General features: G+C 34.4%; 4 protein-coding genes across 5 annotated transcripts in view; 3 read left to right on the top strand and 1 right to left on the bottom strand.

Moving 5' to 3' along the window:
• LOC135691778 (mitochondrial basic amino acids transporter) overlaps positions 1-425 on the top strand; it is a 4,534-nt gene extending 4,109 nt beyond the window's left edge. The window contains exon 4 of the mRNA XM_065209752.2: positions 1-425. This exon is cut by the window's left edge and continues 492 nt beyond it. Within this exon, the coding sequence (XP_065065824.1) occupies positions 1-282 (282 nt within the window). The 3' untranslated portion in view covers positions 283-425.
• A 154-nt stretch (positions 426-579) lies between these two features.
• LOC135685323 (tRNA (guanosine(18)-2'-O)-methyltransferase TARBP1) lies at positions 580-12,129 on the top strand. Its single transcript, XM_065201235.2, has 7 exons — positions 580-3,015; positions 3,915-4,217; positions 4,997-5,066; positions 6,208-6,524; positions 7,164-9,930; positions 10,457-10,909; positions 11,787-12,129. Exons 1-7 carry the CDS (start codon positions 2,308-2,310, stop codon positions 11,960-11,962), a joined length of 4,794 nt encoding a protein of 1,597 aa, XP_065057307.2. The 5' UTR covers positions 580-2,307; the 3' UTR covers positions 11,963-12,129.
• A 145-nt stretch (positions 12,130-12,274) lies between these two features.
• Positions 12,275-25,288, bottom strand: part of LOC135685351 (DNA-directed RNA polymerases I and III subunit RPAC1) — a 16,400-nt gene continuing 3,386 nt past the window's right edge. The window contains exons 1-13 of one of the 2 annotated variants that reach the window (XM_065201269.2): positions 23,254-23,360; positions 17,638-17,709; positions 17,380-17,487; positions 16,908-16,970; positions 16,689-16,758; positions 16,407-16,526; positions 16,000-16,049; positions 15,646-15,711; positions 15,303-15,369; positions 14,879-14,998; positions 14,324-14,391; positions 13,715-13,763; positions 12,275-13,048 (exon numbers count right to left, since the gene is read on the bottom strand). In XM_065201269.2, the coding sequence (XP_065057341.2) occupies positions 12,915-13,048; positions 13,715-13,763; positions 14,324-14,391; positions 14,879-14,998; positions 15,303-15,369; positions 15,646-15,711; positions 16,000-16,049; positions 16,407-16,526; positions 16,689-16,758; positions 16,908-16,970; positions 17,380-17,487; positions 17,638-17,709; positions 23,254-23,313 (1,047 nt within the window). In that variant the 5' untranslated portion in view covers positions 23,314-23,360 and the 3' untranslated portion in view covers positions 12,275-12,914. Of the gene's footprint in view, positions 13,049-13,714; positions 13,764-14,323; positions 14,392-14,878; positions 14,999-15,302; positions 15,370-15,645; positions 15,712-15,999; positions 16,050-16,406; positions 16,527-16,688; positions 16,759-16,907; positions 16,971-17,379; positions 17,488-17,637; positions 17,710-23,253; positions 23,361-25,288 lie in introns of those variants that run through there. The other variant, XM_089111017.1, reaches the window with a different exon arrangement.
• Positions 23,529-25,288, top strand: part of LOC135685332 (uncharacterized) — a 26,541-nt gene continuing 24,781 nt past the window's right edge. The window contains exons 1-2 of the mRNA XM_065201246.2: positions 23,529-23,697; positions 24,971-25,081. Of these exons, the coding sequence (XP_065057318.2) occupies positions 23,695-23,697; positions 24,971-25,081 (114 nt within the window). The 5' untranslated portion in view covers positions 23,529-23,694. The remainder of the gene's footprint in view (positions 23,698-24,970; positions 25,082-25,288) is intronic.

Below are 25,288 nucleotides of genomic sequence, written 5' to 3'. Positions count from 1 at the left end.
CCATTTGATGTTATCAAGACAAGGCTGCAGGCTGATGGAATGGGGAAAATGATTTATACTGGGATTTTGGATTGCAGCTTGAAAAGTTATGAGAGAGAAGGGCTTAAAGTTTTCTTTAAAGGATTAAATGCCACCCTGCTAAGAGCATTCCCAACAAATGCAGCCACTCTGGCAACTGTGACTGTATTTTTAGAGATAGTTGAGCCAGAACACTTTGAAGAATTCTTTAGACCATCAGATCATTATAACTATGAGCATGTACATTCTGGCTGGTCCATTTAGTAGATTAGATATTTCAGAATAACTAACATCAAGATTTGACCAATGAATTGCTGAGTTGAATGTAATTACACTTCTTATGATACCAATCTCCTATTCCCTGTATTAAAACTCAAAAATAATGAATGATAATAATGGTTGACAAAGCCTCTATATGTATGTCACTACCAACTGTTGCCTGATATTGACATTTGGCTAAAAATTCAGAGTTCCAACTTAAAACCAACCTTTTCTATACACACAACCATGCAGAGCTATGCCTATAGAGCATCAAGCACTTTATGACAGCCAGGGCTATCTCTATGGTGGGGCATAGGGGGTTGTTGCTGTGTGCATGGAGAGTCACCCTGTTGTTTTTGTTCTCGTTTGTGAGTTGTGTGTTGTTACTCATTGTCTTTGTCGACATTGGTTGTTGTGCACTCCTAAGGGATTATTGTGAGTGTTATTGTTTATGAGTGCTCAGTGTGAACATGAAGTGTAATTGTCTTGCATATCTGTTGGCAAGTCTTGATGTTTCTTTGCTAGCGTTTGAGGATCTTTTAAAAAATTCAACAACAGTTGTGACACCGGACTTAAAAAACATTTCACTGCAAAAACAAAAAGTTTTTTGTCAGGTAGGGGTGCTTTGTCTGCAAACTTTCTGACTTGTTAGCAAAGGGGATCGGATTACCCACTTTGACAACAAAAGGGGAAAAAAGCAGCCTCCTTGGGCACAATAGCTAGGAATGGTCCTTGGTAAAACAGAGATCTGAATATTGTGTAACTTGGCCATCATAGTAGGCTTTCAATGTTTTCCTTGAAGGTATTTTTCTTTGAGAATACAACCAGTTAAGTTATTTGTAGTAAAAAGGATACAAATAGGCTGCTTCAGGGATATAAACAATTGCCATATGTTTCAAAATTACAACTACTTCAAAATCAAAAGAAAGCAATACTGAAAGTTGTGATGTAAAATTAACTTTTCTTTCATTAAACAACAGAAAAACACTGCAATCAACCCGCTTCTTACTTAATAGTAGAGTATAACAGTTCACAACAAGATGTCATGCATGAGAAGTTATTTCAGGTATGTTTCCTGTGTGAAAATCCTTTTACCCATCATAGGATAATGCTAAATTTCAATTTCAGTGTGAAATTTGAATTTTGGCTACATTGACCATGTGCATGCATAGGTTACACTCCACAGACTGGCTCAAGGGTGGAAAATAATTAGGATATGGACAAACATGGAAAACTTGGTGTTGATGCCCTTTTCCCTAGATGGTTTTTATCGTGGTAGACACAATGCAGATGTTGTTATTGACAATGTAATCAATGCCATGTTACTAAGAGCATCTTGTATTTATCTTGTGTTCAGAAAAATGTTATAGCTGCTACATACAAGTTAATAAAAATTCTTTGTTTGAAAAACAGTCATCATAGTTGATTGCACACATCTAAAATATCTTCTCAAGATACTTATTTCCTATCTTCAAACATAATAGCTTTCCATGAATAATCTGAAGAAGGTTTTGAACCATTAGTTCTTTTCTCTCGCATTGGTATGGCTATATATCTACTTAACAAGCATCATTTTCTTGAAGTCTTTTGTTCTTTTCTAATTTCAAAGCTACCATTTCTTCTCGTGAAGGGTTTGGTGTAAGGCCCTGCTTCCTCCTTTCGTTCTTGATTTCATTCCATTCTTTTTTACAAGACTTATACATTGCAAAGTAATTTTCACATGCGTCTTTATTGTAATTGTTTCTTGATAAGCACTTCATGGAAGCATTTGCTTCTGTTAAACAATAATTTGTATCATCATCGCTCCAACGATTCAATCTTCTGGTCGCCATTTTCTACGAAATGTAAAATGCTGACTCGGCACTGACAATGCTAAAAGCTAATGCGAAGCAATATGTCTCGTTTTCATCCTTTGAAATCTCTACGAGATGGAGAAAGTGAACAGTGTGTGTGTGTAGGAATCTGCCTCGTTTGCTTCGCCACTTTTTAGATTACATACACGTGTGAAGTTGCTTGGTTGCGGACAAAATGTCTGCAATTGCAGAAGCCCTTGCCGGGAAAACACGAGAAACACTTAGGAACCTATCAGAGACTATCATACTTAATCTAAAGAAGGACTGCAAAACTCCAACGAGTGAAGATTTGTTCATTTTACACAGTATTATAGTGACTGAAATCCAGGACCAAAAGCCTAACTCGAGCAATGACGGGCAATCAGTTCCCCAGAATAGTGAAAACTACCACGAGCTAGACGAGATTTTGTTAAGAATTTGTAGAGAATTTCTTCACTTGCTGTGTCATACAAACGAAGAAGGATCCCCTAGCTTTGCGGTTATCTCTAAATGTGTTTTGATTTGCTTCAAGTCCGCTACCGGATGTCGTGATCTTATTCGGGAGTTTTTAATATCTAACATTCGCGAATACGTTGCAACCGTAAGAGATTACACAAAGTTGCCTTCGGATAGAAGTGAAGCAGATTCACCTGCATTTTACCAATGTCCAAAAGGAGACAGAGTATCACCTTCTCTGATGCTTCAATTGTTGCATGTGCTTAGCAAAGAAAGCCCTCAAGTGATACCTTCAGAGCCCACAAATATGACCCAACCAAATTTGAAGGATGACGATCAAATATTCGAGACCTTATTGCAAGTCATACACAGTGATGTAGATGATGCAGTTTTAGCTGTCGTCTCTCAGATTATCAAGATACATCTTTGTAATTTAAGCAAAAAGAAGGTAGCTGCTTTTCATATTATTTAATTTGAAAGATTTTCAAGTTTCATCCTGAGCATTTTGTATGATGGAGGCATTGCAATAGGCAGTTTGACTTGTGTTTTCATTTGAAATAATTAAAGGAATAGACAAACTGTTTTAGCATAATTTTATTGCTGTGTTTATTTTTCTGGCATTGAAACCCACTTTGTTTTGGCTATTCATCAAGTATGCTTGCACATTTACTATTTCCACATGAACATACTGTGATGCCTACACACATCAAATAAATCTGTCTTCAAATTTCATGCTAGATTCATTTTCTGATGTTAGGCTGGAGCTGCATATGGGCAATGTGAGAAATGTTAGGCTGGAGCTGCATGGCTCATGCAAGCAAAGTAAAATCATTCCTGGTGATTTAAATGTTGGTTCCCTGTGAAATTGAACATTTCTTACAACTTTGAAAATAGATTGATTTTAGGGGTTAGTTCAGTGAACCATCATCATCAAGTCAGGTTGACACTATCAGGTTTCTGTCTGAGATGACTCTGTGTATGCTTCTTGCAAATTTGGATTATTCTCCTCAAATTGAAGTTCCTGAGCAAGTTGAAATAATTCTGTTTCTTTGAAAGAATTTTCATGGATTATGCAAATGAAGAACAAGGTTAAGTTATTTAAAGTTAGTTGATACTTTGCCCTTGTTCCAGGGCCTTCTATGTGTGTTCATGAGCAATTGCTCTTGCCTGCCAGATGAATAGCCAAAACGTAATAAAATCCAATGCTAGAACAAATATCACTGCATAATTTTATTTTCTTTGTTATTTACTGTTTTATGTTTGGTAATATAGTGTCATCAAAGCCCTTTAATCTTCATAATCAATAGATTTTGATTTATTTTTGTAACACATTTTTATTTTTCTAAGGCACTGTGGAAGATAATCAACAATCTTAGTTGCAAAGAGTCAGAAAAGATAATTTCATATGGTATGGCATGTCTTGTAATTGATGAATTCTTGTGTGGCACTGAGAATGACATCAGAAACAATTCTTCAATAAGAGAATTTATTCAAAGTGGGCTAATGAGTGATGATTCCCTGACAAGGAAAAGAGCAATGTATATTCTCAAGAGAGTCATTGATGCACCAAAAAACCCTTCTGTTGATTTGGAGAGCTGGATGCAACTGGATGACTTTATATTGCTTTTTGAAACTCTTGAAGAAAAACAGGTGATTATCTGTTCATAAAAACAGCACATATTATTCAGTTGCATATATCTTGTCTGTTATTTTGTTAATTGGTATCTAAAAATCTTGGCTTCTTTCTTTTGATAGGGGCTTTATCTGATTAGTTACCCTATTTAGAGAGCTCCTCCCTAATTCTTCTATCATGTATACAATCATGTGTTGTCCTTACTTTTTATGTTATGGTGTTGTTATTCTGAGTAATTTAACATATTACAGAAATATTATACAATGGTTTAATTGTAATTTTGTAGAATATTATGTAGGATGACCTTTAATTTCAATGAAACTGAACTCTGGAATGTTCAAGCCAGAAATGGATATCAATCAACATTTCTCTTGAAAAAACATCATTGTTAGAATCATAGATTAGATAAGTAATGTTTTCATCATACTATCTTCCCATTAAGGCGAAGTAATCATTTAAAATGACAGGAGCTTATTATGCATAGGATGGGCCAGTGCAGTATAATGCAGAAAGCAAAAGTTGGCTGCGGTGCTTGCTTCTATTCAGTTTCTAGAAGGCTTTGTTTTTGTATTTCTACCTATGCTTTTAAGATTTTGTCATTCCTTGTTATTTACTGTTTATATTTTTTTGCAATACAGCTTAATACAGAGATATAAATGCTCTGAGTGAAAAAGCAACAAAAACATTTAATTTTAACTTATTTGTCACAAATGACTGCATTTTGCTTGCAAGCCAGGAATCATTTGTTGCATTTTGCTAAGACAATTGCTCTCAAGTAAGCTGTTTTTTATTTCAGCTACATGTGATGCTACCTGTCTTACCATCAGTTAATAAAGTCATCCAATTATCAAGGGAAGCTGGACAAAGTAAGTAGTTATTTTTAATTTTTGGTGGAAAAAATTTGCTATTTGTCTTCTGGATAAGTTTTAAAGTTTTGGTGAAGTACTTTAAATGATTAGACAAACAGATAAAAATATTCAGGTAATAAAGATATGAATCACTTGAATGAAGAATAAGTGAAAACGAAAGCTTTTATTGAGTCTACAAAAAGTGACTTAGATATAATATGCTATTTAAAAACTCATGAAAAGTAAACTTTGCACAAAAATCTAAAAAGGTTCATAATCTGTACCCAATATCATTACCTGATACTTAATGCTAACAGTTTGCTTTATGTGCAATTTTTATGTTTTGATGCTGTAAAAAACAAAATCCAGACAACCAAAACATGGATTTATATGTATACCATGTTAATACCAGACATTAATCATGTTAGCTATAATAGACAAGAATAATCAAATTTAGATATCCTAATGATTCAGAGATTTAGAGAAATTGCAGCTGCACTTTTTAAACCTTTTTAAATGTGACTGGAACCTCTGTTGACAAATAACCTTATATTTTGATTCTGTGAAAAATATATTTTGGTAGCCTTTTGTAAGTTAAGCTGATATTTTGAGCAATAATTTTATTTTTCTACTTTCATTGAAAAGTGCTTTCTCTTTGAATATCACAATTTGTGTCTTGTTATGATCTTGGCTTATAAGTAGAGTATGCTATTTTGTTCAACTTGTTTAACATAGGCATTATTTCATCTGTATGAATCTCACTTTGTTGTAAACAGGCAGATTAATTTTGGGAGTGTCACTGGCAGACAGCTGATCTTCCACTATCTGAATGGTTGCCTACAGGCAACTATGGTTAACAGACAAATTAATATGGCAAATTGTTTGTGTGTTTTCAATGTTGTTTATTTCCAATCCCACATAATTTTTCCCTCAAAGCACAAAACTTTGCATGTGCTTGAAATGAATCTCAATACGAACATCTAGGAATCATCAGCCACCAGCTAAAAATAAATGAAGCAATAACTTGTAGAACATTAAACAAAAAATTTTCATGTGGTTAGACCTACTAAGAGATATCAAAAGATAGGGTGAACAGATTTGGTAAGCAATTTATTGTTTTTAGAGAACTAGAACTCTAATTTATTTTTTAACTTTTTAGGAAACCATCTACATATTTCTTGGCTGACAACAATCCTTACACGAGCAATAAACCATGAAAGTAAAGTTATAACGAGATGGGCAGTAGAAATAAGTCTTCACCTCAAGGTTGATGATCTACAGTTTTTTAAAAATATGGACTGTACTTTCATCTGCAATTGTCTTATCAATGCTTTCAAAGAGTTTTACCTATTTGAGAAAGAAGATAATATGGATGTTTCACAGCCACCAACAATTGTTGGAAAGCTTGAGAGCTTTTTTGAACAATGCAAGTACGCTGCCGCAAAAGAATGTCAAGAGGTCACGTTTTTTAGACAGGTACCTCAACTTTCCCTTTCCCCTCTTGTTTAGCATTTTTATTTTCATGCTGATATCAAAGTGGAACATTCAAGCATGTCACAAATAGGCTAGGGAAAGAATGTCTCAAAAACGAATTGATACTTACCGCTAAACAAGAAATAAATATATCTAGAATAATAATAAATGATGAAATGGCAATTGAGATTAGTCGATGACAATTTAACTAAAGGGCAACTACATTCTGTAGTCAGATGCTTTCATTAATGAAAAAGCAGAAACTGGTTTTGTCCCAACTGCCTCAGCGTAAACCATAGCTCAAAAGTTTGAAACTGCTTTTGGATAGACAGATTATAGTGTCTTAATTACTTGGCTCAACAAAAGTTTTTCAAGTTTTGTAACCTTCCTGAGCTTTTGTTAAACTTCTAATTGAAAATGCCATAGATCAATTGACCAATTTTTCATTATATTCAGGGAATTTGCTAGTGTAGAATTGATGTGATGAATTGATGTGAAGTATAGTAAATTTTATAATTATTTATTAAAATAACTGGAAATATATTTTTATTTAGAAATGAGTTAATTATTGAACACACAGACAAGCATTTATTGCAATTTTAGAATTTGAAGAATTTTTACTTAACTCTATTTCCATCACAGGTCTTCAAGTCACTATTTTCAAGTGAATGCAGCTCATTGACATTTCCCTATGTTTTGAAAGCATTATCATGTGTTGAAATCAATGGCCTTGTAGATCTAGAGCTCCTATCAACCATAAAAGCCTGGATGTTATCAGAAACTTCTACATACCCAGCCCAGCTAAAAGCAGCAACATTTGGCATTCTTCTGAGGATTGTCTGCAGTTCTTTAAGTAAAGAAATATCTTTGGTTGATCTGATAAAGTTTTCAAGAGTGATTTTTGATTCTGGATACCTTACATATGGAACCGAGCCTTGGTCTGATTTTATCAGTAGTGTATCTAGAAAGTTGGATCATTTGCGTTGGGGTGATAAAGCAGCAGAAGCAATAAAATCATTGAGTGGTTTGTGCGAGCTTTTTATCCCTGCTTTTGGAGATTTTCTCACTGGAAAGAGTCTTGAATTTGAGAGTGAAGTTGAAATGGTATTGCTGTTTTTCCTCACCATTGATTCTGTTTGCACGCCTACAGAGGGAAACAATGTTGACAAGTTGAATGCAATGCTAAGTCCGTTGGTGATAGCGATGGGTCAAATAGGCAGAAATCCCTATGTAACACCAGACAACATCTCTCGATGTCTTTCAGTAGCTGACTTGATAATACGATGCTGCTTTCAATCAAAATACCCATATCAGTTCGTAGAAAATAAGAGTATACGTTGCATGATTATGAGGAAGGTATTAGAGCAGACTCGTTATTGTCTTTCCATGTTCTGCAATTCAATCAAAGAAGCGTTTTTTCGAAATGAACTAGATGTTTGCGCGGTACTTCCATTTTTGAAGCTTCACGAAACAGTTTGCACATTTCTGAACGATCTGAATAATTTAGACGGTTCTAATTCCCTTATTTCACATTTGGAAATTGTCTGTAAACTTTGTTGCCAGCACGCGGACACGTTTACTGAAGTAACAGATATTCGGGTGATTAACTTAGCTTTCCAACTCATGAAAATGATGTGTGATGTCGTTAGAGGGAGGTGCTTTGAGAGCTACAAGGAAACAAAAACTCTACTCGAGAAGTTGCTGTTGGGTGCGATAGGAAATTTAAGTTTGCAATGTGAATCATACTATTCACGTGATCACTTCAAAGATGCCAGCTGCACGAGTAACAAAGTCACAAATTATGCTCTTATCCTTGAGGCTGGTAGAGTTTCTAGCAATCTTTGGTATCTTGTCTTATTTGCAGTTGCTAAATCTGACATTAGGTCAGCTATTTTCAGTAGGTCACAAAGTCAAGAGCAGGAGGCATCGTATTTAACTTTGAAAACAAGTTCTCTGAGAAAGTTGGTGAACGTACTAGTGGAAACGATGGATATTACTGTTGGCAGAGACATTGTCCCAATCTTGCATTGTCTAGAGCTTTTGATCCATGATATCGTGAAATCATCTGATGATCTTGCAAATTTTGTGCTCGATACAGTTTGGCGTGTAGTTATGGAACAGGAAAGAAGAGATAGCACATTTTGGAAGATTTACAAGCCATCTATCAATGTGATTTTCCATAGCAGTGTGTTATTAAGTGGTAGTGAGGTATTGCTGGGTAAAGTAAGAGATATTTGGTGTATCATAGAGGATTCGGGCAAAAGCAAATGTGGCTTGTTCAACGTGGTGGTAGACCGGTGTTGTGACATTTGGAATAATTTAATTTTGAATGAAGGTTATGCAGACATCGATTTCTTAAAAGCGTTTATTGACTTGATTACCAATGCCTGTGTATTTGGTCAGGTTCAGAAAAAGGTATCAAGAATCGTTCAACAAGCAGTTCTGTATTTTACGGCATATTATGACTACGGAATTACCCAGTCAAATAATATTAATATCGACTACAAAGTTCGTTGGTCAGTAATTAGAATGTTGCTTAATGCAAGCGAAAAGATGCCTTTCTTTGTGAATAATGCCATGCAGGCTTTGATTGAGAAGGATCGTAAGCTTTCCGAACAGTCAAAACGGTACTATGACAACAGCCTTACTCATCGGCAAAAGCTAAGAATATGGCAAACCATGCTTGTATTGTATAAGTCTATAAGTGAAGAGAGTTCTTTAGATATTGTCACCGATGCTCTGAATGTCATGGTCAGTGAAAATCAACCAAGCATTCGTTACTACATAGAATGGTTTATAGTTATCATGGTAAATAAATACCCACATCTCAGAAGCCTCATTTGGGACAGGCTGAAAGAAGCAACAGAGAGAAGGGTCTGCAGTGTCACGTGCCTAATGTCCATTGTAGCTCATCTGACTGTGGTTATCGATGAGGGCGAATTCCCTAAAATGGCAACAGAAGCGTTCAGTAAATTACTTCCATGGGTTCAGATACATCATATGCAGGCCAGGGTGCATGCACAGGTGGTGATTTGGAAGCTTTGGGAAGAAGCAAAAAGGAGAAACTGCATTCAAGTGTTACGTGACTTTAGCATTATTGAGTCCCTTTTTAGCTTAAGTGAATCAAATGCGTCTGTATTCAAAGCAACAAAAGAGCTGAGAAATCATTTTTACTTCAAGAGCTTTCATCCTATAAAGCATTATTCCCTAGAAACTATATTCTGCATCATGCCAAAGCTATTAAAGGTTGGTGACGATGAGATAATCAGCAGAACTCAACTTATTGAAGTCACACAGGGGGAAGGAGTCTTTAATCAGCTAAAAGTCTTCGATGAAAATCCATCTCTTATCGATGCAGTGCATTCCGAAGACAGTGTTAAAAGCGATGATGTTTTTGTTTCTTCAAATGGTAATTTTTAGTTTTTTCTAATTATTTCGGACACCAAAGCCTAAACAAACTGAATAAACTTTGAAGACTCTAGCACTTTGGGTAGTTTTATATCTAATATAGATTATTGTTTACCAGTCTGTTTTACAGTGCTCGATATCTTATAGAGAAAAAGTTGCACATTAGAAAATTGTTAATAAAACAGAGCTCTGATACGTAGCTTCTGTTTTACACAACAAAACCTGTTTTATAAACTTTAAAGTAATACATTTTATAAAAGGAACTTTCATTTGCCTTGATAAGATACGCTGATTATGTTTCATTGATCTTTCATAGAACTTTACGATATTTTACAGTATTCATTTATATAAACCTTTTTTAATATGGGAATCTTTACAAATAATTAGTGGATTATTTTGAGTAAAGTACCTGAAAAACAGTTTTTAAAAAGATTTTATTCGCAAACTGCGTTTTCCGTGTTACAGGATAACTCGTAATACTTTTAAAGAGTTTCAAATCCAAATTTGATTAACGAATCCATTTTTAGCTTGTCCAACTGTAGAAACAAAATCGGTTGATGTACAAAAGAAAATCACAGCATGGAAGCCTTTGCCCCCAACCGAGGACCCATTTCTGCAAAAAGCCGAAATGTACAAGAAAGAAATGAAAAGGAGTCGAATGATCCTTTGCGCTTCGTTGATTGACCGTACCCCTAATCTTGGTGGGCTTTGCAGAACCTGTGAGATATTTGGTGCGGAAACATTGGTCATTGGTGCTATGAGGTACCTAGATGACGCAAATTTCAAATGTTTGAGTGTAACTGCAGAAAAATGGATGAATATTGAGCAGGTCCTGCCACGTCATTTGAAAGTTTACCTGGAAGAGATGAAGAATAAAGGCTATCGGCTGGTGGGAATCGAACAAACAGCAAACAGCAAATCACTCCAAGACTACGAATTCAAGGAGAAAACCATTTTGCTTCTTGGAAATGAGCGAGAAGGTACCAGAGCCAATAATTTTTTCAATACGATACCAAATCACCTTCTTTTCATTGTTTTCTCTCTTTCTCTTTCGCATTCATCACATTTTATACGTATTTCTTAAATACTATACAGTGGTCTAAGGCTTAAGCCACAACTAACCAAAATCGTCCGATGGGAAATTAGCCATGTATAAAAACTGTTTTTCAAGTGACTTTATGCCAGGCCAGTTACAGGCTCCAAATTCACTAGTGTTTTCTGTAACGATTTTATTTCTACCTTTTTGTTCAACAAGAATGCCACTTATACCTATATTAAATATCTGATGACCTGTCCTTAAGGGATCCCCATTCACTTCTAGCCAACGATGCATACTACTAGCAATTACTTTTATTTTGCTGTGGTTGCTGGCTATGTTAAAGTTAGGAACACATTAATTATTTTGTGTTTATTTATCATTCTACTCTAAAATTCAGGATTGCAGCTCTACTTTTTACAATCCAGATAATTACGAAAATAGAGTACAGTTACATAGCAAAGCTAACAGGATCAAAATTCACCTGCAACCAGTTTCAGCCTTCAGAAAAATCATATAAAATTATCTTCGTTTTCTAGAAAATAGCCAGAATAAATGGGAACTTCTGTATAAGAACTAAAAAACTGAATACATGTCTAACCTCTAACAAAATAGTCCCTTTACACTGGCAAAAGCGAAAATGTGCAAGGTACAAATTATAAAAAACATGCATGCAGAGTAATCCACTAGCTCTAAGGGAAATCTGTACACTGTTTTATTTTCTAGTCTATCTTATTGCTTACCCTCACTCTGGTTCGTTTTGTTGAATTAACTGCTATTTTCTAACTTCTAATACCTTGCTTTTCCTTGAATTTTCCCAGGAATCCCAGTCAATCTGATCCAAATGCTTGATGACTGTGTTGAAATTCCACAACAAGGGGTGATCCGATCACTGAATGTCCATGTAAGCGGTGCTATTGTCATTTGGGAATATTGTAGACAGAGACTTCTTAAGAGAGGGAGTAAAGGTAATGAAAAGAAAGGTTGCCTAGAATGATTTTGGATACATTCAAAGGACACCTGAAGAATGGTTTTATACCTAAATATTTTAGACAGTGATTCTTTAATATTCATATTTTACTAATCAAACATCAATTTTGCAATGCACCTTGTAGCAAAAATTGTGCTGAAGAAAGAAGATAGTCCATGATTTCATACCTCTGTTGGCAGTAGGGCTCACTGCCAGAAACATCCTGTCTACACAGCAAGGACACTGCCAATAAGCTAGTGAAAAATCTTAGTAGACATCATCAATTAGGAAATAAACCTTGCTTGATTTTTCCAAGAAAATTAAAAAGTATTGATTCTGTTTTTGATCAAATTGTATTAATTTAAATAAAATTATAATGCAACTTTACTGATAGAATTTACATGTTAAGAGCTCGAGACAAACTATACTGACAGATAAGGATTGACAAAACAATACTAAAAAGGTAGTTCCTGTATTGTAGTTAGCATAAAGATAGCAAGTTATCATAAGAATGCTTGATAAACAAACAAAATTGCCCATATGAACAGAGATATACAAGTAATAAGGTAAGAAAGGCTTTAAATGTAGTGATATACAAAATTTCAATTATCTTGATGGACATTACTTAGGATATATTCTAAATTTGCAACACAGAACATTTTTTAAAGATATAAATGACTTCCAGTAATTCGGAATGTGTGTTGTCACATGAATTTGTCACATGAATTTGTCTTCAAAATGATTCAACATTGCAATGATTGAGAGGATTATCTGCTGGTTCCTTGCTACAGAGTTTCAAGAGAAGCACTCTTTATTTCACAAATCTTGTAAATCTGCTGTTCCTTTGTTACAAATCCACATTAATTGTAACTTTGACTAAGCTGTCATGTATCATGAAGCTGGACCCAGCCACCTTGAAGTTAAGTGCTTTGATATGGTGGATTGAAACTAGAATTTCCCAACAACCAAGACATATTTTCTATTCCTTTTCCTTCTCTTTATCATTTTCTTTATCAATTGCATCCAGATATCTTTTACACTTTTCCATTAAAATTTTAATAGCTTCTGTGAATATTACATTTGGTGGCAGGGCTCCTGTAGTTTCAATTGAAACTGAAAAAGAATTAATACCAATAATCAATAAATGTTTACTAGATAATTATGTTGCCAGGAAACACAACTTTTTAGCTTTTATACTTACACATACTTAAAAAACACCCAACAATCAAATATTTGGATAACATTTAATTGAAAAAGTCAATAAAAGGGCAAAGAGAGAAAAAATCCAAAGTAAATAATGACAGTAGAACTTCTACAAAAAGTTACTGGAAAAACTGTGATGAAAGGAACATGGCAAAACCATAATTTGCACTTATTTTCAAGACAGATAAACCAACTGGTATGGTTTACTCTCAAGTCTTGAATAGACAAAAGGGTCTGGAATAAAAAAGGGTGGGTGGAAAATTCCCTGAATTTCAGTCAATTGGGGGACATGGATAAAAAATTATATAAATCATAATGAATGGTAATAAATTGGGTGATTGAAATTTTCAATGGAAAAATAAAATCGAAATATTTAGTTCTTAAATCCCTTCTCAAGTTTCATATAACACAAGTTAAAAAGAATAAACTGGGGGTCTAGAATAAGGATGTTCTGTGACTCAGAGTGAGCATATTTTTCTTTTTGGAAATATTACCATGTAATTGGTCATATTACAGATCTTTCAAAATTAGACAATTCAATAGAAAAAAAATTGCTAAAAATGAGAAAACACATACATATAAAATGATCTCGAATCCTTGATAATTTGACTTTATCTTTGAGATCCTGAAAATAGAGAATATAAACAAACATTATGTGAAACTAAAACCACCTTACCACAAACTTCACTTTTCCTCTCAAAGAAAATCTGCTAGGGAAACTCCTACTTTTTACCTTTCGAAGTGAAGCATTGGCAGTCAATCAGAAATCAAGTTAGAATAACAGCAATCAAATCGTGTAAAATAAAAAATGAAATTACCAGAAAATGAAATATATTAAGCCAATTATTCTGTTAGAAGCCCCCTTTGCAGCAGCAATGAGACCCATTTTTGAGCGAGAGGAGCATTTGTTTAAGGTGGGCATAAAAAGGAAGGAGGCATCTACTTAAAGAAATACTGTAATTGATAAGTATTTCTAACTGCCTAATTTGATACAAAATCTACCAGTGTTGAATATAACACAGCCCCCCTCCCCTTCAGAATTAAGCCATGTAGCCATGGAAAGAGAAAAATATTAATTAGAATGCAAATTTGTCAGCAAATGGAAGGAAAAAGGAAGCATATAAATGAAGAAAATGAATGCTTATAATAAATGAAGAGAATAAGTAGTATTAAACTACTTTTAACCTCATCTCGAAAAAATTCCCTGCTACAGGTATCTTTCCTTGGATTTGCAACTCGCGCTCTCATCACACCTAAAATAAAAAAGAATTGTAAACTAGGGAAACAGAAAAGTTTGTGATTAATACATTGCGCTTAAAATTTACTTTTAGAAATTGGAAATAGTTTTGAAAATTTACTTTTAGAAAATTGTTTTGTAAAATACTGAAAATCTGACTTTGCAAGAGAAGCTCAAGGCAATAAGCCTCCCACTCTAATTAATCATTACAACTTCATTATGATTATTTGCCAAGGTAACTATTTTACAGTCAGTGAATTAATGATAAAGGAAAATGAGTTTTCCTAAAAAGTGTTTGACACCTCAATTATTTTCTCAATTTTGAAAATCAACCTTGACAAAATTATTATTTTTGGTATAGCATGTTGAAAAATCATCATTTTTGAGATTGTTTATAATTGTGATCTGATCTTTGTAATTTTATAAGGTTCATTTTATGTACGGCCATTTTAAAACAATAAACCTGAATCACAATAATTAAAGTGATGATAAGTCACACTCACCACTGATGTTCTCTAGTTTTATCACACCTTTTGGAAAACAATGTTTTAACCTCTCTGCAAGCTGTCCTTCTATCTGGCCTAGGAGTTTTATTTCTGGTAGTAATCTATATGATGCTGTTGCTGCGAACAAGAATTACTAAAACTTGTTATTCAAACTTTCTAATAAAAATGACATCTAGAGAAACTCACTTAAAATAAGAAATCCTTTGAGTGTAAATAAAACATTATTAAAACAGAACATATATACCACAACCAAAATCAGCAGGAAAGGGCATTAATCTATTTTTAGGCTTATGTAACTAAATGAAACATAACAGCAATGTTTTTTGGTTGGGAAAAAGGTTTTGTAACAGTTTTGGCAAGCAATTTTTCCTAAAAAAGATGTTTTTCTTATTGTTCAATATGTACAAAATAGTACTCTCACCAACTGGACTGAATTTTGCATGATCTTTGCCAATGCCTTTGACACAATGTACTTTCAAGTCAAGCTCCTAATACATTAAAAACACAGAAAAAATTCTGTAATACAGAGCTGAGAAAAATAATTACCATTTGTGTTGTTTTTACATGAATACAAGACAAATGATACAAGGTGATTCAGATATGATGAGGAAAAAACCTGACATATATTGCAAATGTCAAGCCATTAAATGCAGATAGAAAAGAAACAGTCAACATGAAGCAATAAAAAGCCAAACCAATTTGAAAATAACATGATTTCAAAAAACACTTTGTTTTCTTTTTGAAAGGAAAGTAAGTATTTTTACCTGACCTGGACGAAGTTTTGCAATGAGTATGTCATTATAAACAGGTCTTATATCAGTTGCTTTGTACTAAAAAAGAATATAATATACAAATGAAACTATGCTTAGTCTTGTATGGATACGAGTATGACAATAGAAAGCAAATATTATCATAAATATTTTCAATGTCCTTATTTTAAAGGGCTTTAATTCAAGAAATCTTCAATAAGAGACGTTATGTTTTAAACAAAAAAGACCTGCCTTAAAGGCCTTGAATAAAAAAGACCTCAACAGACAGTGTACACATCTTGCACACAAATCTTTAATTACACTTTTAGCAAATTGTTGTGAACTTGATAAAGTCGGAAATCAAACAACCTCTTTGAACTGCTTTCCAATAGGAACCCACTTTAGATGTTCAGTTGTTACTAAAATGAAAATGGTCAAGATGAAAGCTGGAAATAACCTATTAAACAATGTTGTCAAAGTTTTCCTTTGGTTCCATTTTGTACAATGACTTTTTGCTTTAAACTGGAGACAAACATGAAAAATATTTTGCTTTATTGATTTTCTTGCTCATGCAATTGTTTTCCAAAGCATTAAACATTGTCTCCTAAAGATAGTTTAATATCTTTATTTCATAGATTCCTAATAACAGTAAGGGAATTTAACTTAATAATGTATAAGTCATAGAATTTCAGTTAAAGCAACCAAATGACATTTAAGTATTTCAAAAAATTTCAGCTAACAAGTGCGATCACAAAAAATTTTTAAAATGCACACACCTTTTGAATTAAGATAAAGCTCATCTGGGTCATTTGTATCTCTAGGTGCTTTTGGATTTTTGGTACACTTAACTTTCAGCTCAAACTCAATGACTGTGTTTGAATGTACTTCTTCTTCTCCTTTAAGAAGAAATCACAAGTGTTGTTGAAGAAAAAATGCTCATGTCAGATTGTATAGGAATGCTTAAAAGTCTCTATATAAAGAAAAATCCTAGTTTAAACATTTCCAAAAGAAAAGGACGATGATGAGTGGAGACTATAAAAAAGAAAGTTGTGACATACCTTCAGGCCTGTAATCAAATTTTCTTGGATCAGCAAATATTGGTATTAGACCAAGTCGATGTGCCAAAATCTGTAGAAATTAATAAAATGTCAAATACTTTAATAAATGCATGGAAGGATACTTTACACAGAAATATGAAAAATTTTATCCAATAATTGGGACTATCTGCTATACTAAATAATATTTTAAGGAAAAGTAGATCAGATAATCATGCTTACCTCATCTTGGACAATTGATGTATTATTGTATATGAAAACTTTTTCAATGGCCATTGTTGGCACCTTAAAAATGATAACAGGCTATTGTAACATTGTGGTAAATTTAAAAAGTAACTATGGAATTATAAACGGTGTGAGAGTTATGTTGATTTTATTCTATGGAATTTTTTTCCATTAAAGGCACTGAGCCATGATAAAAGGCCAGGGTTTACCAAAAATATGCTGAGCCATGTTATATGTGCTGCACTGCTATCAGTGAACCTTACACTGATCACATGTCGCCTCACATTGATTTTGAAAACAAGTTTCGTCAACGGCCAGTTATAAACAATGGCTACAAAATCACATTAAATTATTCTCTAATCACACTGAAAGTGAAAAACCCTCTGCACAGGATGGCTATTTGATATGACTCTTAAAAGTATGATTCTTCTAACAAAGACAAATTAGAAATCTACAAAAAAAACCAGACCTCTGACAGCATTATCCTTCTAAATGCATTAGCAATCGAGGCATCCACTCCAATCAAATCAAACTCCATCTCACTGTCTGAAAGCTTTATGACTTGAACTTTTAAGTCCTGTTCAATAAATGGTATCTGAATTAAAAAGTATATGTAAACAAATTGTTAGGCTATTCAATATCATCACAAAAGTGAAATCTTAGCCAGAGCTTAAGAATTGTCATAAGCAGAATTTTGTTGAATAGCTGGTTTTATTGTGCATCATACCTTTTTAAATTGCTCATGGCTCCAAGAGTCATCATATCCACTGTAATTGCCTGGAAAACTTGTACCTCGTGTCTAAAAAAAGTAATTATAAGGTGTCTATTTCTATTACAATACTCTTACCCTTGTTCTTAGAAACCTAATGAAGAGTCAGATATTTTATCATAGTCAGGACAGGGTATAACCTGTTATCTTTCATTTCTTTCTTGAAAACCATAGCCATAACCTAGTGAAAAATACCGAACAGCACAAATGGGCCCCTATAAATCCCAGATTTGCTGGAGAAATGGCCTGAAAACCACCTGTCTTTCCTTTGTGCAAAACACCTCACAACACAAAAAAGTTATCAGAGGCCCCATACAGGGGGGTTGCAGCTGAGGATGCAGGGGTCTAAACCCCCAAATAGTGTCATAACAGAAAATTTCAGTAACATTTGAGGTAATTCAGAGACTTTTATGTCTTAAAGCAAAAAAAAATCAGGCAAAAGGTAGTTGCTCCAATGCTTATAAATCCAAAGAAAACAAAACCAAGCATTTATGATTTCAATATTTCTTGTGGGTACTAAATCAAAAAACAACACCTTCCTTTGGAAAAATTGTAGCTTGAGTCAAATTTCCTACAGTCTTTCGGAGAAGCGTTGACTGCAACTAATAAAGAGCTCCAGCCTTTTTTCATGGCAAAATAGGAAGATGGGTCAATTGAAAATTAGTGCTGCTGGTAACCTAGCTTTAGAAGCAACTCAAGACCACTTGATTTTATCTGCATACACAATCTGTTTGCAAAACTGAAATAATTTTCAGCATGATGAGAATTGTTTTGATAAAATATTGCTTATATATAATTGCAGTTACGCAGTCCCGACATGAAGGTTTCATGTTGTTTCTGCTTCTGCAGCTCTGCACACTACTTCTGATAATCTTCTCCATTCTTTGCGGTCCCTTGCTGTGGATCGTATCTTTTCAAAATCTCCATTGTTCTTTATGTTCGGTAGTGGAAAAGACCTTTCCATTGCTCTTGCTCTGGTGATATCTTCATTTAAGGTTGTCACGAGAGTTTCTCTAGGTCTGCCTCTGAATCCCCTCTCCGATCCCTCAAAGTAAAATCTCATTGCCTTCACAGCCGGTGTATCGTCGGACAAACGTAATATGTGACCAAACAGCCGCCATCTACCCTTGAGGATGTCAATTGAAATTGGTCCTTCTTCGCATCTTTTGTACAAGTTCTGATTGGAGATCTTGTTAGGATACTTTTTTCCTATTAGCTGTCTCAGTTGCTGTCTGTGAAAAGCATCTAGACCTTTCGTATCTTTTTGTGTCAGTCCCCAAGTAGAGCTGTTATACATCAGAACTGGTTTTACAAGTGTTCTGTAAAGCTTGAGGCGAAGTTTTTCGCTGATGTGGTCTTTTCTGATCCAGATGTGATTTAATCTATTCATGGATGCTATCGACAACTGTTTTCTTCTTTTTATATCTTCCGTATCACTTAACAGAGAGCCTAGCTTTTTAACTGTCCTCCATCGCTCTGTGTTTCTGTCTCCTCGAAAAATTTCTGTTTGCTCTGTTTTGCTGTTGTTTACTTTCAAATTATCTCTAAGCAGAATTTCTCCAATCTTTTCTGTGATGATATTCTTCTCCAATTCACTAGTTGTGAGGAAATCAGCGTCGTCTGCGTATATAGCTTCCTGAGGTAGAAATGTTGGAGACCAGTTACCATTTTCTTCGTGATCTTTACTGTTAATCTCATGTCTAAAATTCCTTACTTTTCGGAGTGATTCTTCAAAATAAATGTTAAACAGTACACCGCTGAGCGCATCACCTTGTGGTGAGCCCATATTGCTACTGAAGGGCTCTGTCTCGGCGTTGTTTATTCTCACATCTAGAGTTGTATTGCTTAATAACAACTGTATCATTCTTACTTCATCTTCGTCGAGGAATTTCTTTGCAATATCAACAAGCTGTTCACGTCGGATTGTATCAAAAGCGCTACTCATATCTATGCTAGTGATGTAAACTCTAATTTGTGATTTTTGTGTCTTTGCACTGATCCATTTGTATGCCCACACTATATCTGAAGTACTGCGACTCGGTCGATATGCTGCTTGTGAATCTGATAAGAATCGTTCTACCTTAGGTTGGATGCGATGTAGAACTATGTTTGACAAGATCTTTCTCAGTATTGGGAGTAATATCACTGGTCGTAGGTTGGTGACAGGGCCTTTGGTTTTTCCAGGCTTCAGCAAGGACACAAGTATGCCGTCACCCAATCCTAGTTCTATTTCTTTTTCAAAGGCTTCATTCAGGGTATTTTTGAAGGCTTTGGACAGGGCCAAAGGGCCATACTTTACCATTTCGGCAGATATATTGTCAATTCCTGGAGTTTTGTTGTTGTTCAGTTTATTAATGCCGGCTGTAACTTCTTCTATTGATATTTCTTTATTCAGTTTTCTTGGCTGACCGTCGAATGGATTTATACTACTAACATCATCGTCGTTGAAATGTTTCTCGAAATGACCTCTAACTACTTTGTAGATTTCAGATGGCTTTGTTATGCATTTTTTGTTCTCGTCGTAAACATAAGGATTTATAAAGGACTTTTGCTGCAAAATTTTAACTGACTTATACATTTTAGAAGCGTCTTCTATATGATCGAGCTGACTAACTTTCAGATTCAGTTCTTGCTCCTTATTTTGCTCGAGTCTATGCTTGATTTCATGAAGGATTTTGTTTCGTTCTTTTTTCAGTGCCTTGTACATAGTGATGTTATTACATTGAGACAGATTTAGTCGAAGTTGTTTTTGCTTCTCTGACATTTCTTGAATGATTTGGTCGTGTATTCTTCTGTTTGGTCCAACTTTCTTGACATATCCTAGATGGTTTTGTGCTGAATTTGTAATTATTTCTTTTATCGTTCTCCAATCATTACTTTTACATTGCTGTAATTCTTTTTCAATTTCATTTTTGTACTTTGTTTGCACATTTTCATCTTTGATCAATGGCGTACAATTGAAAGGTGTTTTGTTTGTACTTTTTGATTTTCGAAATAATTTGAATGGCTCTATCCTTAATCTGCATATAACTATACGGTGATCGCTGTTGACTTGCGTACCACCGTAGGATCGTGCATTTACTAAAACGTGTTTTCTATTCCGTGGACAAATGATGTAATCAATTTGGTTGTAAATATGAATAACTTTGTTGTTAACTTTTTTAGCGAATTCCCAAGTTGTGATGTGGCGTGCGGGATGTTGAAAAGTGCTATTGCTGATGAATAGATCGTGAATATTGCAAAAATCGATAAGTAATTGACCGCTATTGTTTCTCTTTCCTCGTGAGTATTGTCCAAGGCATGCTTCATTTCCAGAATGTTTTCCAACTTTCGCATTAAAATCACCTGCTATCAATACAAGAGATGCTGCCTTTGTTAATTCGGAAATTAAGTTCCCCAAATCTGTGTACATCTGATCCAGTTCACCTTCATCGTTTTTAACGCGTTCTGTAGTGGGGGCATATACATTTATTATTGTGATAATATTTCTCACTGTTGTTTGCTTGCTCACAGCTTTCGTCTCCCGCCTGATTACAGCTTTCGTCTTCACTACCGAACTTTTCAAAGATGTTTCGTTGATTTTTTGACTATCGTAGGCTAGGTCTTTGCTTCGAAGTTGTAAAACTGAGATCCTGTCTGAGACTTTCCAGTACTTATGTATATGATTGACAAGTTTCGAAGACACAAAGAAACCATTTCCATAATGTACCGAATCAGATGGTAGGCATATTAGGCGATTGTTTTTCACGTTTGTGTCTAGGCCCTCGTGTAGTTTTGTTTCTTGCAAACAGCAAACATCAAGTTTGTACTTTTCCAAATCATCTGCGAGATTTTTTCTTTTGAATTCTTGGCGTAAACCTCTAACATTAAATGTTGCTAGATTGAAGACTGATTTCATCCCCTAGTTTGCATTGCTATAGACTTAAAACTGCGATAAGGTCACAGTCAGAGCACCGTCACCTGCTCCACCAAAATATTGCTTATAGGGTGAATTTTCCAGCAAACTAGAAGCATCAAAACTTAAAAATTTTTTTTTTTTTGGTGGCAACCATGGTGCCACCAAGTTTGTACTTTTCCAAATCATCTGCGAGATTTTTTCTTTTGAATTCTTGGCGTAAACCTCTAACATTAAATGTTGCTAGATTGAAGACTGATTTCATCCCCTAGTTTGCATTGCTATAGACTTAAAACTGCGATAAGGTCACAGTCAGAGCACCGTCACCTGCTCCACCAAAATATTGCTTATAGGGTGAATTTTCCAGCAAACTAGAAGCATCAAAACTTAAAAATTTTTTTTTTTTTGGTGGCAACCATGGTGCCACCTTGGTTAGATAATATATCCTCCAGTGTGGAATCCATGTAGCTTATGCCAGAGATATCTGGTGTAGACCAAAGGTTCTCCATTGTCTTTCTATTGTTTATTGGCATTTTATATCCAGTATGAGCTTCACAGGGATTCCTAAACATGTGCACAGGGTTTGAACGTCTCTTATTATCATATCAATGAATGAATAAAAAACTTTCTAGAACTGCTGGTATTTTCTTCAAAGTGCAGGATTATGCTCCCTTGCCTACTCTTGTCTCTCTCTACAACTCACTTTTCTTGTCCTTCCTCAACTATGGTATTTCAGCCTGAGGATTGACTTATGAATCAGCCTAAAACCACTCTTTAATCTTCAAAAGAAAATTTTTTGCTGCATTAAATTTGAACCCTTCCTTTCTCCTAGTACGCCACTTTTCTGACATTAAAGACTTTGAAAATTGTGGACATTCTGCACCTGAACATCTTAACCTTTGTTTATAAATCTCTTAATAAGTTATCTCCTTCATGCTTTCATGATTACTTTCAGAAAAATTCATCTGTTCATAGAATTGGGACTCGCCGGCTACAAGAGGCGATCTTTCTAAGTCTATTAAAAATACTACAATGTATGGTCTTCAAACAATTCAGTACTTTGGTTCAAAACTTTGGAACACTCTTCCACTATTTATACGCATTGCTAGCTCTACTGTGGTTTTTCGCTTAAAATTAAAAAGTTACCTTCTTGATTCATATTCACAAAACTAAACTTTAATTAGATACATATGATCTATCCCACGAGGTTCATCTGGTTCTTGGTTAATATGTACTGCCTTTGTTTTTAAAATAATTTTTGATTCTTTGTTTCTTACGGGGGGCTCTCTCTCAATTAGTTTACCTACTTATAGAGCTCCTCCTTAATCAGTCAATCTTAAATTCAATCATGTAAAGTAATTTTTTTTCATTTGTTTTTAAAATTGTTAGTTTTTAGTTCTTAGTGTTGTAATGTATCTTAGTTGTAGAATTTTGTGTATGAATTGTATTTAGGATTGACTGATAATGAATGAAAAAATGAAATGAAATGAAAATGAAATGTTGGAATTACATATTATGTAAGAAAACCTTTAGTTTAGCTGGTTTTCAATGATGATTGATTAATAATTTTTTAATTGTTTGTTACTCGTCCTGGGATAAATAATTTTATGAAAAAGAGCTCAACTATTCTTTGTTACATTTTGAAATTAAGGGAAAAATCAGGATCAAACAATGCATACATTCAAAATGCCATGTTCCTTGATTTCGACTCTTGATCTGATATCTTCTATGGACGCCATTTTGACTGAACATGTGTGTGGTTGCTGTTGCTGGACTGTTCCATCGCAGTAACAAAGCCTCTGCGATTATAATTATGGTAAACGTTATGCATATTTTGAATATGTTATCTTTATAAGGCACCGGTATTACCTCATTTGGAATTTTGTTATGATTTATTCAAACCACTAGCCAATCACCAATGAGGATCAATCGGTAAGAAATTTTTTATGCGAAGGAGTTTGTTGTCTTCTAAATCAGTTTCCTGTGCAGCATGTTTGAAACATTGGATTGAATGGCTTGGAAATGGTAGACATGTGTTGTTGATATCTGATGTCGAGAGAATCAAAGTAGAAATAAGAAATATTATCCTTAAGTTTGTAGCCGAATGTTTGCTGCACAGAATGGTAAGTTTCTTACAGCATTGTTAAAGCACAAGTACACTTTGTTGATTTTAACATTGGTCTTTATGAGCTCATATCCCAAATTTCATAGCTTTGGGTGTTTTGATTAAAATCCATGTACTTGATTTCTTCAATATTTCTTCTTTAGCTTTTTACTTCGCCCTTAGTTTTTAAAGATGCAGTGTTTTTCTTGGTATTGTAGAAAATGAACTTCTTGCCATGATTGTATTAAAATTAAGCTTGAAAAATAATTACAATGAAATACAGCTTGTTTGTTGTCCAGTCAGTTGGAAATTGATTGATTTATAGAAGAAATTCTTTCTTTTACTTCAATCATTTCTTTACATCATTCTGATCATTCACCCAAAACCGTTGAAGGAAAAACAGTCCTTTCCAACTAGTAAGGGGTGAATCATTTGCATTCTTAAAGCGTATAGACTTTTCAAAACAACCCAAAGAATGTATCGTGTCGAAGATTGTATCTGATAATAATGTCTTGTCTGCCTCAGATGGTAAGGAGGATAAAGTTCCCTAATTCTTTCCTCCAAGCACAAACTAATGTTGGTGTCACACTTTGAAGTCAGTTTTTTAGAAACCTTATGTTGAGAGAAATGTATATTACAGCCCCTACTACCCAGCACTGTCGTCTAACTTTATTCATAACAATGAACTGAAAGATTTTGATAGAAACATCCTGTGATGGGTCTAGCTTTTTCTCTTTGCTCTGCTGAGTAGTTTATTTCATGAAACATTTTAAATCAGTACCTATTGATATGGTTTGAACTGAGTTTTTCATTCAATTAATCAGTTTAATTTTCAAAAGATGTTATCTGTTATGAAAGAATACCAAGCTCCTCTTTTTGATATCTTTTTATTTAGACAAAGGTATGACAACTTCAAATTCTTAGGCTAGCTTATTTCAGAAGAGTTTTGACTTTTCAGATCTTTTAAATCTTTCAATTTGCAGGTCAAATCAGCTTCTTAATTTTGCCGTCTCTGTGGTCAGCAATAAACTGGGCCCAAACATTTAAATTTTTGGGTTCTGCAAACAACTAGTCTCCTTATTATGACCCTGCTTATTTCAAATATATCCACCCTTGTTTTTTTCTGACCTCAGGATGACCTGAATTAACAAACAAATTTGTTTATGTAATTATGCCTGTAAATGCTCATTACTTTGGTTTATAATAAATTTATATGATCAGTTAATCAAATAAAAGTTTCAGAGCTTAAAGAGTTATCCCCAAAGGATTTTATTTGAGTTTAACTTTTTTAGATGACAGAGGAACCACCATTTATTGGAGTTGGTGCTGATGTGAGCGCCAAATTTAAAGGAGCATTTTGTGAAGCCAGAGTAAAGTCTACAAAAAAGCTTATCAAATGCAAGGTATGTTAGATGTTGTTTCATTTGCTCTTTTGTTGTTTTAAAGCAGGGGTGTCCAAGCTAAGGCCCACAGGCCATCTGCAGCCATCTGCACCCCTGCGAAAAAACCATTGCTCAACCATGGCTGACAATGGTGACACCATGGTTACACCATGGTTTTCAACCATTTCCCACCATGGTTGAGCAACGAAATGACCATGGTTAACCATG

This window comes from Rhopilema esculentum, chromosome 10, assembly GCF_057945365.1.
Source record: "Rhopilema esculentum isolate cy_ngs chromosome 10, ASM5794536v1, whole genome shotgun sequence".
In the NCBI taxonomy this organism is placed as follows: Eukaryota; Metazoa; Cnidaria; class Scyphozoa; order Rhizostomeae; family Rhizostomatidae; genus Rhopilema; species Rhopilema esculentum.
The sequence above is the reverse complement of the archived record's forward strand: the minus strand, read 5'-3'. Positions and strand labels throughout refer to the sequence as shown.

Bases quoted from the DNA above. Each gene is read 5' to 3' on its own strand.
- LOC135685323 (XM_065201235.2), top strand. From the start codon at position 2,308: ATGTCTGCAATTGCAGAAGCCCTTGCCGGGAAAACACGAGAAACACTT. The intron at 4,218-4,996 runs GTGATTATCTGT...TTTTTATTTCAG, and splicing joins AAACTCTTGAAGAAAAACAG to CTACATGTGATGCTACCTGT. The intron at 5,067-6,207 runs GTAAGTAGTTAT...TTAACTTTTTAG, and splicing joins ATCAAGGGAAGCTGGACAAA to GAAACCATCTACATATTTCT.